The sequence below is a fragment of the Tympanuchus pallidicinctus genome, unplaced genomic scaffold (genome assembly GCF_026119805.1).
Source record: "Tympanuchus pallidicinctus isolate F22 unplaced genomic scaffold, pur_lepc_1.0 scaffold3, whole genome shotgun sequence".
In the NCBI taxonomy this organism is placed as follows: Eukaryota; Metazoa; Chordata; class Aves; order Galliformes; family Phasianidae; genus Tympanuchus; species Tympanuchus pallidicinctus.
The window spans coordinates 63459822-63476135 of record NW_026294747.1 but is presented as its reverse complement, the minus strand read 5'-3'; the positions used below and the strand labels follow the sequence as shown (position 1 = coordinate 63476135).

General features: G+C 41.6%; 1 protein-coding gene across 2 annotated transcripts in view; it reads right to left on the bottom strand.

The window, feature by feature from the left end:
* Window positions 1-16314, bottom strand: part of CTDSPL (CTD small phosphatase like) — a 71843-nt gene that overhangs the window by 18258 nt on the left and 37271 nt on the right. Inside the window, exons 2-4 of one of the 2 annotated variants that reach the window (XM_052692426.1) lie at window positions 14831-14985; window positions 8646-8678; window positions 1206-1307 (exon numbers count right to left, since the gene is read on the bottom strand). In XM_052692426.1, the coding sequence (XP_052548386.1) occupies window positions 1206-1307; window positions 8646-8678; window positions 14831-14985 (290 nt within the window). The remainder of the gene's footprint in view (window positions 1-1205; window positions 1308-8645; window positions 8679-14830; window positions 14986-16314) is intronic. The other variant, XM_052692427.1, reaches the window with a different exon arrangement.

Genomic DNA, 16314 nt, shown 5'->3' with positions numbered 1-16314 from the left:
GTAAAAATAATTATTAGGCTTAGCATTATGTAAATTTAGACTTTTACATTCAGCTTTCCATGCCTATTTTTGACTCTCACTTAATGAAGAAGGCATGGTCCCTCCCTTCCTCTTTCAGCTGAACAATTCCCAAGCACAACTTCAGTCTGGGGACAGAAGACAGGATCTGGCACCGAGGTTAAGAAGTTCCAGTACAGCACCACAAATCGCTGTGTACCATTAGGCATAATAAAGAAAGAGAAAAACCTTAGTTTCAGTTGGAGGCACAGGAATATTTGTTCTAGTATCTCCATATAAGGTCTTCTTTAAGTCAACAAAGACAGAGTGTTGCCAAATTCTAACCACAACATGAATTATGGTTTGCATATTTAAATGCTGGCAACTTGATACTGCAGGATTAAAATGCTGAATTTACGCTCGCAGTGAAAACTGGAGTGTAACCAAAACTGAACAACTGCAAAGATAGTGCTAACTCGACACTGCTATTAGTAAGGAGTCTTAAAAATTCTGCAGTACTGAAGTATAAACCTACAGTCTTACTGATGGCTGACATTTGCTGATCAGAAATATTACAGTTCTTTGAGTCAATTTAGGTTATTTGCATTACTGAGTTCTCCGATTCTAACTTTGGACCTATTTAAACAATAGAAAAATACCACTACTTCCACCACATGCTGAATTCTGAAGGGTTATAGAAGTTGCTTCACAAAATGACTGACTCATCAGCAACAGCTAAATGCTATTTGCTCTCCTGCTGTGAGAGCTGAATACTTGAAAACACTTCTGAGATCAGGACAGCAGATTGCTGTTTGCTTTCCCACTACACATGAAGCAATATTCTCCAGCAATGGAGCACATTTCCATTCTCCAAGAATATGGCATCATTTAAACATCAAAAGTGAACTCAAATTCAGAGCAACAAGTTCTGTACCTGTTCAACATTGCTCCTGGTTGGAACAGTTACAGGCTAAAGCTATGAAACTAGCCACCTTTCAAGGATTTGTTTCAGACTCAGAATCAAAAACCAGTGGTGTCTACGGTACTCAAAGCTACATTAGGAGGAATAATTGCTGAAGGAACAACGAGAACTACCAGGTGTCCTGGGAGAGCCTGCAAGACCAGTTAACACATTAAGCTGCTTAGCAGCTCCCACAGCATTCACTGGCAGAGGCGAGGTGCAAGAGATCACTTTCAGATGTACTCACCTTAAATGAACTGTGCACTAAAGTTTCATCTAAATCAATGACCACACACTTCTTCCCATAGTCTGATGCTGTCAGTTCTGGCAGGAGGTATTTAGCTGGTGGCTAAAAAAAGAAGACAACAAGAAAATGTAAAACGTCTACAGAATGGACACTCTTTTGCCAACATTACTGTGCCAGTAGTCACTTAACTGAGAACCACTCAAAGTTGAATGTTTGTCTGGGCTTGCTGCAAGGACACATATGGAAATCAATGGCTCATGCAATGCCCATACAGCTTATTCTGTCTTCTAAAATGAAAAGACTCATTTAGAACGACCTCCAAAGAGCTCAAAATGAAAATGGCAAAACACCACCACTAATTAAAAGCAACAGTGAGAAGTGGGACATCTGATGCACTGACATCTTCTCCCAGTGACCCTCTTTCTAATGCCTCAGATTTAGTCGCTGCTGTTATCCTGCTCCTTCAATGCTATTTCTGGCCACATCATGTAGATGGACATTTACACAAATTCTTTTGGCCAATGAAGACACCAAAGTGGAGAAACTGGTCCTGAAGGAAGATAATTTTGTCCTCCAGAACATGTCCCCACTCTCATTTTTACCACTTGCAAGGGTGCTGACAGAGAGCTTCCTCATGGATTGCACTGAGAATCAAGGCATTAAACCTGGAGTAAAGAGAGTTCTCTTAAAACAGGCTATTCAGCATATGCTGCCCTCACAATAATGGCACCAATTACACAAAGAAAGAACTGACTTCTTTCTTTAAAGCAGTGCAGTCACACAGTCTTTTAATTGCTCAACTACCAGTTTAACATCCCAACCTGCAACAGCTACATTATTCTAGATTGATTATTTTCCAAAAGAACAGAAATGGAGCTCTTCCTCTTGAAACTGAAACATTTCTGGCTTAAAGAGGTCTTTTTGATGGAGGAAAACAACTAATTTTATGGAAAGCTCAAGCCTGAGAGGAGGTGAAATCAGGTTGATACAGAACTCACTTCACTCTCCTGCTATCTCTCTAGCTCTTCTGTTTGGGTGCTGCTGTTCTGTTAAGGATGCATCCATCCTTTCTTTGTACTTTTTGGATACAACTGCCTTTTGTGGAGGTGCTTTTGGAGATCTGAGGTCACCAGTTGGCACAGAGCAGTGACAGCAGTGAATAAGATACTACTGCACACATCCCAGCAGCAAGAACTGCTCTCCCCTAATCACTGATTTATTCCAAATGCCACGTCCACTTGAAAGATGCTGGCCAGTGATGCCCAGCTACTTCTTGTTTAAAATGAAGTAACTAACAAATGAGATCCTGGATGTAAATTGAAGTGTCTTTAGCTAAAGTGATTGGGCAATTTTTAGGAGGCCTCACTGAAACTGACTGAGCTCCTTACGATGAACATCAACAACAGCTTCGCGAGTTGGTGAAACAGAAGCTGCCTTGCTTAGAAGCCACTTAGTCTTAATATATTTTCTCTCAGCACATATTAACAGTGGCCTTTAAGAAGAAACCACTGCTGCTTAATGCCTCTAAAGTAGGCATGCATCACAATCATGTAATGGGACCAAAATTTACTGGACCCTCTTTTTAGGTGATAAAGTCCTACATATACATTGCTTGCACAAATGCTCGAGCTCTTTTTGCTTAGCAGCATACTAGCACAGAAGACTAGGGCCACTTTTATGGAATGTAGGTTCTTCACTGCTAATTCAGAATCTAAAAGGTACTCCACCTACAGTTTTCATAATAAGGATACAGACCTACAATCTAAAGCAAATTAGAGCTTATCAAAATCACACCTATATAAAGACAAACACCTTCAGAGTCCACTGATGCACGTTTCTTGCCTGTCTCTGAAGAAGTAAAAAATGTAAAGATATCCCAAAATATCTTAAGCATATATATAGATATAGATATGTAAGACAAAATAGCTCCATTCATCTTTCTACTCTTAAGACTCCTACTATTCAGCGTGACTTTTTGAGTGAACTTAATATGGAAAACATATGGAAATAAACTTTCTTTCATATAGAAACACGTACACGAAAAATGTGAACACTAATTTCACAGTTATCTTTGCTCTTTATCTGGAATCCAGTTCACCTGATCAGAAAAAGGATGCACGTACACCAAGGGCTATGAAGACATGTGCACCTCTGCCTCATAGAACCTGAATGCCCTGGCAGGTCAGCTTTCCTATGCGCTCGGGCTTTGAATTCCATCTGCTCCTGTTTTCAGAAGCACCTGTTTGCACATGTGAATAAAAGAAACACATCTTCCTCTTTCAAATCCTGCATCTCCGCTGCTTTCAACTTCGAAAACACATTTGCAACCTGATAATCTACCAGGGATGTGGAAACTGCTCTGAAGCTGCAGGGACTGCAAGCTGTGAGACTGCAGAACATCTGCTGGTTCTGCAGCAAAGATGACATCTTTGGGGCTTTAGGAACTTAAGGGATTTGTATGTGGGATATCAATCCATTTGTTTTGCTGTTGAAACTTCCTGATCTAAAAAAAATTCCCACGTTTTCCAGAGTAGAAAAGCTTTTATGCAGGAACTGGCATTGTTCCACAGCAAACTTTAATTTCCTCACTGGTGGGGAGGCAACCAAGAGGAGTTGTAATTACCAGATTTTCATCCCAGTTTACAGAGAACAGTTGTCTTTGATAATTCTTTTTAACAAGTAGGCTTTAAAAATATTTAAGTCTATTAAGGGTATTTAACTGCACCAAACAGTAATTCATATTTACTACATAACCCCCTCCAAGATACTACAGTCCTCCATGAAATCCAGTAGAAAAACAATCTGTAGTATCTCAGTACTGAAAGTCCCAGCTTGGGCTTCAATGCCAACGAGAAATAAATTGTATACAAGTCAAAGCTTTTAAACTTGTTGGTGTTTGGGATTCCTGCATTCCAGGCAGGTCTCACGGCTGATCAGCTAACTGGCCTTGCAGAGAAGGGACGGCTGAACTCTTTAAGTCCCATGGAAATTGTACACTGCCTAATGAAAGGAGAGGAGGGGAGCAGGAAAACAGGGCTCCTGGCTGAAGCCAGAACAGCTGCTCAACACAAACCTTTCAAAAAATTTGTTATATAAAGCAAACAGAACCTTTCTTCTCTGCAGGCCCACACTTCCCACAGAAAGCAGAATTAATCCTTTGGGTACTGAAAACGTTGCCTAGCTTAAGCACAGAGCATTAGTCTGCTGTTCAGGCTCCCTCCAGTTCGGTTCTGGTTGCACTCTGTAGCTAACAGCTCCTCCCAGCAGTTGGGCACCGAATGTTCCAACAGAAGCTAACATCTTCCCATTAAAACCCAGCTGCCAAGAGATGGGAGAGACTACTGTGTTGTCACAGGCAGCTCACAAGCTTTCTTCTGGAAAAGCTCAAAACGAGAAGTTATCAAAATAAAAGTGGAACACAGATATCCCAGCACTAAGCTTTCACTTCAGCAGGGATTCTGAAGGCTCCTTCCAGTCCCATTCCTTCGTTCAGGGATTTTAAACAGAGGCAAAATGCTAAAGGATACTTCTAATGTATTTAATCAGGTGCACGAGCATTGCTTTATGCTTCCACCTGTTTTCTCAGTCAAAAGAATGAAAATGATTGCTGAAGTTACTATGGGCCTGATTTTGATACTTCTATTGTACCTCCTTCCAAACAAAGCAGAGATAAATCCAGGAAAGCACAGGGATCCTGAGCTACACTGAACAGATCTGTAAGTCTGTTCTCCACAGACCTCACCAGATTCCCATTCCATCCATGTGTCAGCTGCTACTGGCCTTTTCCCAGGTTTGTATTTAATTCACCCCAGAAAATTCATCATTTTCCAGTACTTCCCCCTTCTTCCCCCAGAAAAGAAATCAATTATGCAGCTCTTTAGCTTATACCTTTATCTGGAAATAGCTCCAGAACACAACATACAAACAGAAACAAGGTTCATCTTAAAAAAAGCTAAATCATATTGTTTTTGTTTTCTAAAGAAAGCAACTTGAACCTGAATGCTTCCTGATGAGCACCCATCAACAGCCAAGTGAAAATTCATACCTAATTAATATTTTTAAGGTAAGTGCAATTAATACTCAGAAAATTGACTTCAGCAGAAGATATCCTGCACTGATGCTGTACACATGTCCATAAAACAAAATCAGTTCTCAAACAGGTGACCCCAGCAGATTGCCTGACTTTAAACACATGATAAAACTACAGAAAACCTTGTATTCTGACTGGAGCTTCAACATGAAAGTTTAATGATAGAGAGTGGGCTGTGTTCTTTTCTGAGCCACTGAGGAATCCTGCAAACACTTGAAGTGATTACGCTTGCGATGCGCCCTATAAAAAGTAAACGTCCAATTTAATTGCAACCAACCTCGCTCTCTGTCTAAAAGATTTTCTGCTGGTATTTATAATACATACAACTCAAACAGGCCATTTCTCATCCATGTCCTCGTGTAGCAGAGCATCGAGAATTTCTGCCTTAATGGGTCTTAATTAGAGAGTGATGAGCATCTCTGAGCTAACCTCTGGGCTCCAGCGCTTGGGACTAACAGCCCCTGCAAGATCAGCAAAAAGGACTGCTTTAATTCTGGCCTTTTAATGTTGAGGAAATCCTAGATATGAGTACAAACAACAGCATCCTGGGCTGCGTCAACAGAGGGCAGGAGCGGGGACAGGGAGGGGACTGTCCCACTCTGCTCTGCCCTCAAGGGGCCCCACATGGAGTGCTGTGCCCAAGTCTGGGCCCCCAACACAGGAGGGACTGGAACTATGGGAGCACATCCAGAGGAGATCATGCAGATGCACAAAGGGCTGGAAGTGCCCCTACTGTGCAGGAAAGCTGAGGGAGCTGGGGGTGGTCAGCCTGGAGAAGAGAAGGCTCGGGGGAAACCTCACTGTGGCCTTACGTTACTCATAGAGAGGTTTAACAGTGATAGGACAAGGGGAAATGACTTTAAACTACGAGAGTGGAGATCCAGGTTGGACGTTAGGAAACAACTCTTTACTTGGAGGCCAGTGAGGCACTGGCACTGCTGCTCAGAGAGCTGTGGGTGCTCCATCTCCAGAGGTGCTCAGGGGCAGGCTGGATGGGGTCCTGTGCAGCCTGAACTGGTGGGAGGCAGCTAGCCCATGGCAAGGGCTGAAACTGGATGAGCTTTAAGATCTCTTCCTACCCAAACCATGCTGCTATTCCAGGATTCTATACACAGCACACTTGGGTCTGTATTTAGAAGGTGACACAGAGCTGCGTGCTGGCCTGGAGTGACAGGAAGAAACAGCCTGATGTAAGGCCATAAATGTCATACAGCCACCTGCGGGCACTGCTCCCTTGGCAGGGGGCAGGTCCTGCTGCAGAAGGGGCATCAGATGGCACAGGAGAAGAGATGGTGACCTGCACTCTGAGAATCACATGCCATAACAGAGAAGATAAGTTCATTCTGCTGCCTTAAAGCGCTAGGAATACAGTTCTGCACTTGAACTACAATCATAGAATTGCAGGGGTTGGAAGGGACGTCTGGAGATCATGTAGTCCAATTCCCTGCTACGGAAGTTCCCTAAAGCAGGTTGCACAGGAAAGCAGTCAGGTGGGTTTTGAATCTTTCCAGAGGAGAATCCATAACCTCTCAGGGCAGCCTGATCCAGGGCACTGTCACTCTCAAAGTGAAGAACTTCCTCCTCATGTTCATATGGATTTTCCTGCGTTCCAGTTTGTGCCCATTGGCCCTTGTCCTGTCACTAGGCATCACCAAAAAGAGCCCAACCCCAGCCACTTGTCTCCTCTCCTTTAGATCTTTACAGGCACAAGATCCCCCCTGTGTCTTGTCTTCTCTCGGCTAAACAGGACCTGAGCAACAGAAGAAAGAAAACAGAAACCTCATGAATCCCTTATTTTCCTACCGCTGCCCATGCCTAGCAAAGCACTGCTTTGCCATCACCAAGATGGAGCTCTAGCACAGCTTCTAATTCCATGACTGCATCTGACAAGGCTGTACTTATCAGTATTTTAAAAACTTTCTTCTTGAGATCTTCTTTCATTACCACTGACACCCACTCTTAGGTAACACTTAATTGTAGTTCAGAGCACAGCCAGAACAAGTTGTACATTCAAATGGCTGCCAGGACAACAGCAACCATGACTGAGCAGCACACGGAGAGCATGGAAAGGAAGAGGACTTTAGCAATTGGCATTTTCATAGATCTAAAGCTTTTTATTTCCAGCTTGCACATACAGAAATTATGTGTGTACGTACACACAGGCATCTGCCATATAAGATGGAATCACAGAACAGTTTATGTTAGAAAGGCCTTAAAGATCACTGAGCTCCAACCCACCAACTATGGGCAGTGTTACCAACCACTACAACAGGCTGCCCAGGGCTCCGTCCTGTCCTACCTGGCTTTAAAAATAATCTCATATTAGAAATAGGAAGTGAGGAATAAAGAGTGGTTTTTAACAGCTTTTACAAAGCCTGACAAGGAGGGAAGCATGCTGCAGTTTTCCCAATCTCCTGACCCACAGCACTGAGGGTTCTTACAGGAGCCCCTGTAATGCTGGGCTACATGAGAAGAAAGGAAAAGAGGGGAAAAATAAAAAATAATACATTGGGGAATACTCAGCTCTTTAGGACTACCAAGGAGCTTCAGAAGGAGCACTGTGTCAACAGCTCTACAAACCAGCACTGGTGTGCTATTTCCTGGAAAGCCCTGCAATAATAAAGCCTTATAAACAGCAGAGGAGCTCAAAGAAGTACGTCCAGCTTTTGAAAAGCCTAAGTCTTCTTAAAAACAAGTCGAAAAAGAACAGCTTTTTTGACCAAAAATAGTCACATCTCATTAAATTAGAAGCTTGAGTTTGAAGGACTTTTTTCTTTTATTTAGGTTTGAAAAATAATTCAAATGCCTAATAGCATTCCACATTTAATCTAGGGAAGATAAGCAGGAATACTAAGGGCCATAAAGCAGAGCTGATAATGAGAGCATCATCTCCAACAAGCAGAGTAACGCAGCTACAAGCACAGAACTCTGCTTCCCTAAAATGGCTTGCTTCAACACAAAGCATGTTGTTCCCATGTTTTGGCACACATGGAGAAATAAGGGAAAGGTTTTTGTAACTGTGCTCCAATTAGTGACAGCGAGCCACTTTTTGTCACTGTTGAAGTAAGCGACCTCTACTCTCAGACTACTTCATGTGTTTTCAAAAGGATAGAAATACAGAAACAAGTTTAGCTGAGATGCAAGCTGAAAGCCATATAAAACCCAAACCCTTCTTTTAGTCTGTGTACACGTGTGGTTCAGTTCATCTCTGAGTATACAACATAACAGACAGAACACAAAATCCTTCTGTTAACATGCAACACAAAACAGACCTGTTAGACTGCAACATAAGATGACTCAAAGCAAAGGTTATGAAAATTATTAAAAGAAAAAGGGATAAAAATACATACACTTGGTATAGGCATGACCTGCATCTGGTCACCCTGGGGAAAAAGAAAAAAAATCACTGTAAGGGTAATGGCTTTTAAAGGGTAGAACAAAGGTCTGAAGCAGTAAATGTAGCACTCAAACATTTTAAACCAAAGTTCAAAGTATTCAAGAAATCAGGGTAAAAAAAAAAAAATAAAAACAGGATCTTGCATTGTAGTTGCTGTAATGGTTGGTTAGTACATTGGTATTTATGATTTTTAGGAGACTGGACTGGTACAACCCATGCTGTAATTAAAGAGATGATAATAAGAAAGCACCTGTATTTACTGCAACTTTTTCAGCTTTAAGGTCTACCAGTGGGTATATTTGTCCATTTTCACTGCAGCAACAAGAGGCTCAGCCAGATCTCAGTAGCACAACAGAAGTCTTTCAAGTTAACTTTGCTAGAGATGGCTGCCTCAGAAAAGACAGCATTAATTAAATGACAGCAAAATAACCAAGATAGATGGATGGATGATAAGCCAAAGAATCTCACTTCCTTCAGCCAGAAAGAGGCAGAAGTATCAATACTTCCCACAGCCTTCTTTCAGTGTGGAAGATGACAGTCAAGACCTTAGCCAACTTCATGTTTTGTTCTCATGTCGGGGCTGAAATACTAAGACAACAGATGCTTCCTTTCAGAGCTTGCTGGAGCATCACCTGAAGTTCGTGTGCCATTTGAGAAAAGAGTGAATCCGAGTAGGTGCTGCTCAGATTAGTTGGCCTGGGATCAGACCACTCTCAAGGACAGAGTTATGCAGGCAGAGCACTGACTACGAACTGTGTGTTGGTTTTTTCTTCCCTCTTTCCATCCTGCGGTAGAATGAAACACAACTGGAGCTTCTCTTCCATCAACGGATGAGAACAGCATTAGACATTGCTACCATTACAGTAAAAGGTTATCTTAATGGTGGGCACAAAAACATCTGAGTTTTCAGGCTTTCCCACAAACTTCAAGAGGCAATCACTGCTGTGCAACTTGCTTGTTGCTCTGGCAATTTCTTGAAACAGGAGCTGTGCCCCGTGGTATTACTGTAAGGTTGACTTTCATGAGAATCTAGAATGAAGTTGATAAAGCTCTTCCATCTTCCATCATGCTTCTGTTTTTCTCGTAGAATTGATTAAATCATGAAGTAAAAGAAGTGAATTCCTAGGTGGAATCCTAAAAGTACATATCCAAAACCCAAAATGGTTATGACAGCACTTGGAAAAACAAAGAAAGATATATATGGGAGTCTGCTGTTGAAGTGTAAGTGGCCATGAACGTGCAAATGCTTTCTGAAAACAATCCTGCTACGAGAAACTTTTAGAAGTGTCCTGCTTTCTTTCCTGAAACAGGAAAGGAAGTAGGACATAACACTATCATTTGAAGTAATGACAGATAATTGCATTTGTTGAAGTCTTTCTATGAGCCCCTGATGCTAGCAACAGGACAACGATGATCTCAGAGTGCCAGAACTTCCCCACTGTATCTCTGAGATATACAGAAACTGATTTACTCAGCCACTGCCATCTGGCTTTTTCTTCACACAACACATACAGTGATAAATCTCCTCTTCCCCCTGATCTGTGTAGTTCTGGTTGGAGATGAAGTATTTTCAGTACTGCATCTGTAAGTTAATGCTGTCTATGTTAACATGGGGCATCAATGGCCATCAAGTGACAAGCCACAGTATTCTGCTTGTTTGAAAGCAGCCTGTGCACAAAGATACGGAGCCATTTGTTTTAAAGAATAACCCATTCACAGAAGTTGATCAAAAGAACACATTTATCATATTGATTTCTTAAACAGAAATTTATACTGGACTGCTGATAGGTTAACAGTAATGTATTACTATCTGACTCTTTCATTGATCTGTCTCTTGATGCACAAGACCATTGGGGAAGCAAAGGAGAAGGTTAGATAAAAAGTCTGGTAAAGAGAAACCAAGCACCTCAATAAAGGTTTATTTTCTAAATTCATCTGCCCACTACATGCTGATGGTGGCCAATGGAATCAGACACTAAGAACTTCTTGCTGTGATCAGTGAAGGTTAAGCAGGAAAAAGAGCAGCTCATCTGTGTCTGCTGGATGAAGGAGATACTCCTTCAGATCTCAAGAACACATTTCCTACCAGGTCTGTTTTCCTCATTCCAGTGAAGCACATTCACATGGAAGAGAAGATCCTTTCCTTTCGTCTGCACTTCCAAGTGTATTTTAAAAAACATCCCTGGAGCAGACTCCTTAAGAATGTTGAAGATGTTACAACAGGTCATCAAAATAAGTTTTCTAGCATGACCTTGGAGATGGCAGGATCCTGCATCAGAAAGCAGCGGGGGAAAGACTTACTTATGTAGTGGTTGGGATGGGTGAGGTGGAAATTCAAGGACTTGACCTTTCTGGCTTCATTCTTGTAACACAGAAAGCAGCAGGGGCAGCTGCTGTCCCCAGAATGAACTCTCATCTAATTCTGTCTTCTTCCTCGTTGAGTGTGGATCAAGACATTCTCCCTGATCCAATATAAAGAACTTTTCCTTCATTCATGCCTCACCTCGCTGAACACAATCTGTGTGCCCAATCATATATAACTGTGAAACAGAAGCAGAAATTACTGCAGAGGAACTGGGTTGTGAGTGAAGTGAAGTGCTGAGAGACGTTGGAGCCCCATCACCTACCAGGGCTGGAAAGGCAAGGGAGAAGAGAATGAATTTGCAGCTGCCTTTTCCTCCCTTTTTTTCCAACCTGGTTCTCTCCTTGAAGTTCGCAGATGGCACCAGCATCTCCAAATGTTTTAAAATGCAGGTAGCAAACTTGCCCAGAATAAAACAACACAATAGCTCAGAAATGACACCTATTGGGTCAAACCGCTAACTGAAGAACAGAAGTTGAGATCTGAGTTTGTTCTGAACAAACACTCCCTTCTCTCTCAATGCTGTTGCCCCAGAAAACTGGCTTGTCAAACTTCCTGCTGCTGAGAAGGCAGGAAAAAATGAGCCAGCATTTCAGAAGGCTGAACATTGTGTGCTCACAATGACACATCTGACTCTGCATCTGAGCTGCAGGCAGGCTGATATACCCACTGTAACAGATGTTGTGTCTCAGAACAGACCTTTGTGGTGCATTAAAGAGCTTCTGCATTCGAAGAAAAAAAAATATTATGCAGAAGAGTTTCAGTAAATACAAGTTACTACAGAGAAATGTTGCATTGAAACATTAGAGAGTGGACCATTCATTCATTACCAGTATTAGCATCACACTTGGACAAACAGCTGCTCTGTGAGTAAAAGTTTTAAAAATGAACTCAATACTTCAAGAAGTTTTTGGGCTTTTTTTTTTTTTAATATATTTTCCAATGGAGTGAAAATCAGTGCTGTACGACTCCCTTATTCAAAACCACGCTCAGTTTGGCATTGCTTCCAATCCTACAAAGAAGTGACGTGACATTTAACTTGCCAAGCAGAATCAACTCACACCGTTTGGTAAACCACTATTAGAAGTATTTTTTTTCCCCCTAACACAGCAAAAAAAAAGAAAATAACTGAAAGAAAAGTCAGCACAATACCTCTGAGCAAAATCTCTGAACTGTGTTCTCAACTGCTTTATAAAATACCTTTTGCTGCTTTCCTTGCTTTACAACAGGTTAACATGGAAAGACTTGAGAATCCTAATTAGAAGGAAGGAAGCTTGTCACACCAATTCATGACTATGCCAGAAGCAATGTAGAACACTGAATTTCTATGAAAGCAGCTGAAGCTTTCTCACTTCTTTTAATCTTCCCCTCCAGTTTTTACTGCTGGTTTCCATATAACAGTTCCATTGAACAATGAAGGCAGAAGGAAAGGACATCCAAGCAATTTTATACTCCAGTTTCTAATAGTAACTATTTAACATCGTTGTGCAATTTCCTCTTTCCATTTCTGAAGGATACACGGAGCTCTGCACCATGGGCAGAAGTCACCTGGGAGGCGATCAATAATTAATAGCAGAGGTAATGAAGAGACATCTGAACAGCTGCTCAACAGAATTGCAACTATTCTAACTAGGCAGGCAGATCAGTACAACGAGAGCTTTAAGTAAACAGCAGAAGAATTTAAGCAGCATATTGTAAAGCTCTCCTTCTGAAATTGATTGTTTTGCCCCTTTCTGGATGTTTATTTTCACTAATTTAGTGAAACTCAATTACACTGATGCATGTACTTTCCTCCAGTTTACAAATCACCTCCAAATCCCCAAAGCTGCTCCTTGTGACTCGATCAAACCCACCCTGCCTGCACAGCTTTAGAATAAAGCTCATCTGGGAGAAAGCACAGGCCTGACAGAGCGAGAACATTCAAATATATCCAAATCTTCCATGCTGTTTTTCTGTCTTGGAAAGAATTTCATGCTTACACTAACCACGTTAGCACTGAATATAAAAGTGACACAGAAAAGCATACAGAGCTTATTAGACTGCAGTCTTGCATTTAGAATAGAATTGTTACAGGTCTATTTGCACTCAGTGAGAATGACCCAAAAACGTAGCAACGCTCATTTCCTTTCTACAAAGAACTGCACATGTCTGAATATGATTCACCGTGTTTGAGTAAAATGAACTCAAATAATTTATTATTTTTAAGGCATTCATTGGATGTTTCCACCCAACAGTCTGATAATTCTGTGCATTCTGTGATTGGCGTTTTGGACTCGCACAGAATTGCACAACCGCTGAGGCAGTGCAGCACGAGGATGGAAACCTGTGCAAACACACATGCAATCACTTGCTCAAGGCTAAGATACTATTTAGAAAGTCATTACGTGTTTAACATTTTGTACTCTGAATGTTTTGATTCCAGAGCTTTTCAGCTCAAGTTTGTCATGCGTTTCTTTAAAACATTTCTCTTATTCTTCTCTTACTTGCAGTTTTGCTGTCACCCTTACCTATGCCTCCTATCTGCCCATCAACACAGCAGAAAAGGAAATTTCTCTAGTTTCCCATTTACTTTCTTCTTAAGGTGCACATGTATGTACATGCTACACGCTATTCTCAGCTCTCCTTTAGCATATCCAAGCTAGATCTCCCTCACTTCAGCTGAAATGCAGCTTAGCTAAGGGAAAAAAAAATAGTATTAAAATAAATGTACAATTCCTTCTCTTGGCAGAGGAATTTTTCAGTGCCCTCACACCCTGCCCCCCTAAAGCATATTCTTGGTCTCTGTCACATGATTTGCTTTCCTTTCCTCCACATTAAGAAAAAAAAATATCAGATCAAATCAAACAATAACCCAAATCCAGAGGAGTGGGCAAAGCAGGCAGGAAATGAGCAGCATCAAATATATAGAGCTGGTTGGCAGAGCTGAAGTGAAAAGTTAGAAATGTATTGCTGTGATTATTTCCCAGAGATACATCCATTCCTGCATTCTCTTAAAAATGGAAGGGGAAAGATTTTTTGGTTTCAAGCATAGCGTAAGTGGAGTTTGGAGATTATGAGAAAGATGGCATTCCTGTGTTCACACTGAACTAAAATCCTTCAGTAATATAATGCAAATCCACTGGGTATCATCAGGTTGAAAGACAACACAGGAAACTTATTTGACACGATTTTATGTGCGTGTCAAAGCAGTTTAATCACTACACCTCAAAGTAAGTAACTTGCTGCTCTTAGCACACAATGCTTTAAAGTGCTGAAAGTTTAAAATAAATTGACTGATTAGGTAAACAACCCTATAAATACAGGGTTCTTCTATAGCCAGAAGAGCAAAAGCTGATACTTCTGGCCTCTGTGTGAATTAAACACAGGTGGAGAGGTTAAAATAAAGTCAAAAGGATTACACTTCTCTCCCTTATTGGGCTGTTTTTATGTCACTGGAAAGACTTTCAAGTGACATTCAAAGCAGCTTCACTACGCTTTAATGTGAAATACCTCAATCTTTTCTTACTTGCAAAAGAGAACTAAAACTAGGAAACAACACGGCATCTGGAGTGTTATGGGAAGCCTACATTTTTAGAATGGGTCTTAAATGTTATTTTCATATCATAAATTCAGAGAAAAGTTAGTTTTAAACTGAATGGATACCATCAGAAATTCTCCATCAGCTGATATAACACATTACCCATGAGGCAAACCTGCTGAGACAAACATTTAGAAGTGCTGTGTTCAACCTCAGTTACCAAAGACCTTTGGAAAGTAGAATAAGAGAAGAATCTGACCTTCTGAAGTCCTCCATTCTCCTCCACCAAAGGAGGAAGAGCACTGGTGCTGTTGGTAGATGGTGGTTCGACATTGTAGTCACGAAAGCAGCAGAATAAGGTGCTAAAAATACTTCGACTCCTCTGCTTCTTCAAGCTGATATTACATTGGGACACTAGGATAAAAAAAACACAGAAAAACTCATATAATACAGACCTACTTTTCCAGATGTACAACGGCTGAACTCCCATACATGGTTGTCAGCTTAGAAGTCCTTCAACCTTAACAGAAACTTAAGAAGTTTGCCATCATATTGAGACCTTCCCTCTATTTCAGCACATACTTTGTCAAACTTTGATGATGGCACTAGCATACTACTAAGCAATCTAAATCTCAGCAGAATCACAGGTCACCATGCTGTTCTAAGACACAATTTTCAGACTTCCTAGAAATATATTTCCTAGAGGGCTGCGACACATTGGAACAGGTTGCCCAAGGAGACTGTGGATGCCCATTCCTGGAGGCATTCAAGGCCAGGCTGGATGTGGCTCTGGGCAGCCTGGTCTGGAGGTTGGCCACGCCATATGCACTGTGTAAATAACTGCTGTACCACTGTGAGCTTCTCTTCAAACCCCCACGTGGGCTTCTGATGGGTCCAACAATTCTGTTCTCTTACACAGCGTATCTGCTCAAGTATTTTCATCCTCTTTTACCAACACATAGAATCACAGAATGACCCAGGTTGGAAGGGACCTCAAGGATCAGGAATCTCCAACTCACCCCACCACAGGCAGGGCCACCAACCTCCCCATTTAATACCAGACCAGGCTGCCCAGGGCCCCATCCAACCTGGCCTTGAACACCTCCAGGGATGGACGGGGCACCCACAGCCTCTCTGGGCAGCTGTTCCAGCACCTCACCACTCTCTCTGTAAAGAACTTCCCCCCAACATCCAACCTGAATCTTCCCTCCTTCAACTTAAAACCATTTCCACATTGCAAGCCTGTGTGATGCAGTGATATCGGTTTCAAGGGACAGTTTTGATATTCCACACTTGTGAGCCCTCTCCCTTGTTTTATATTACCTGCTTCCCTGATCTGTCCCTTCAGACTCCATTTAAAAACATGACAGCACACTGATTTCTTTTTCCTCTGAACTTTGTAAGGTACAAGAACGTAACATGAAATTTTGCTCTGCAAACTATTTCTGTGCACAGAATTCCTCCCCAAGTCCTGATCACTTTACAATGAAGTCCAGCAGATATTCTAGGCTGAGACTAAAGTCTTTGCTACAGAAAACATCTCTATGAAATTAATAGAAGGTTAGCGTTAAGCAAGAAAACTAATTACTGAACGCTTGCATAAGGATGCTTCTGAGCTTCACGTTCAGGAGGTTTTTGTACACAATCAAGGCAAGAAATTACCTACATCCCATCATGTCAGCTTCAAATCTCACACGCTTAAGACCAGGCCATGGGTGGTCTGTATATGCAAAGCACAGTATT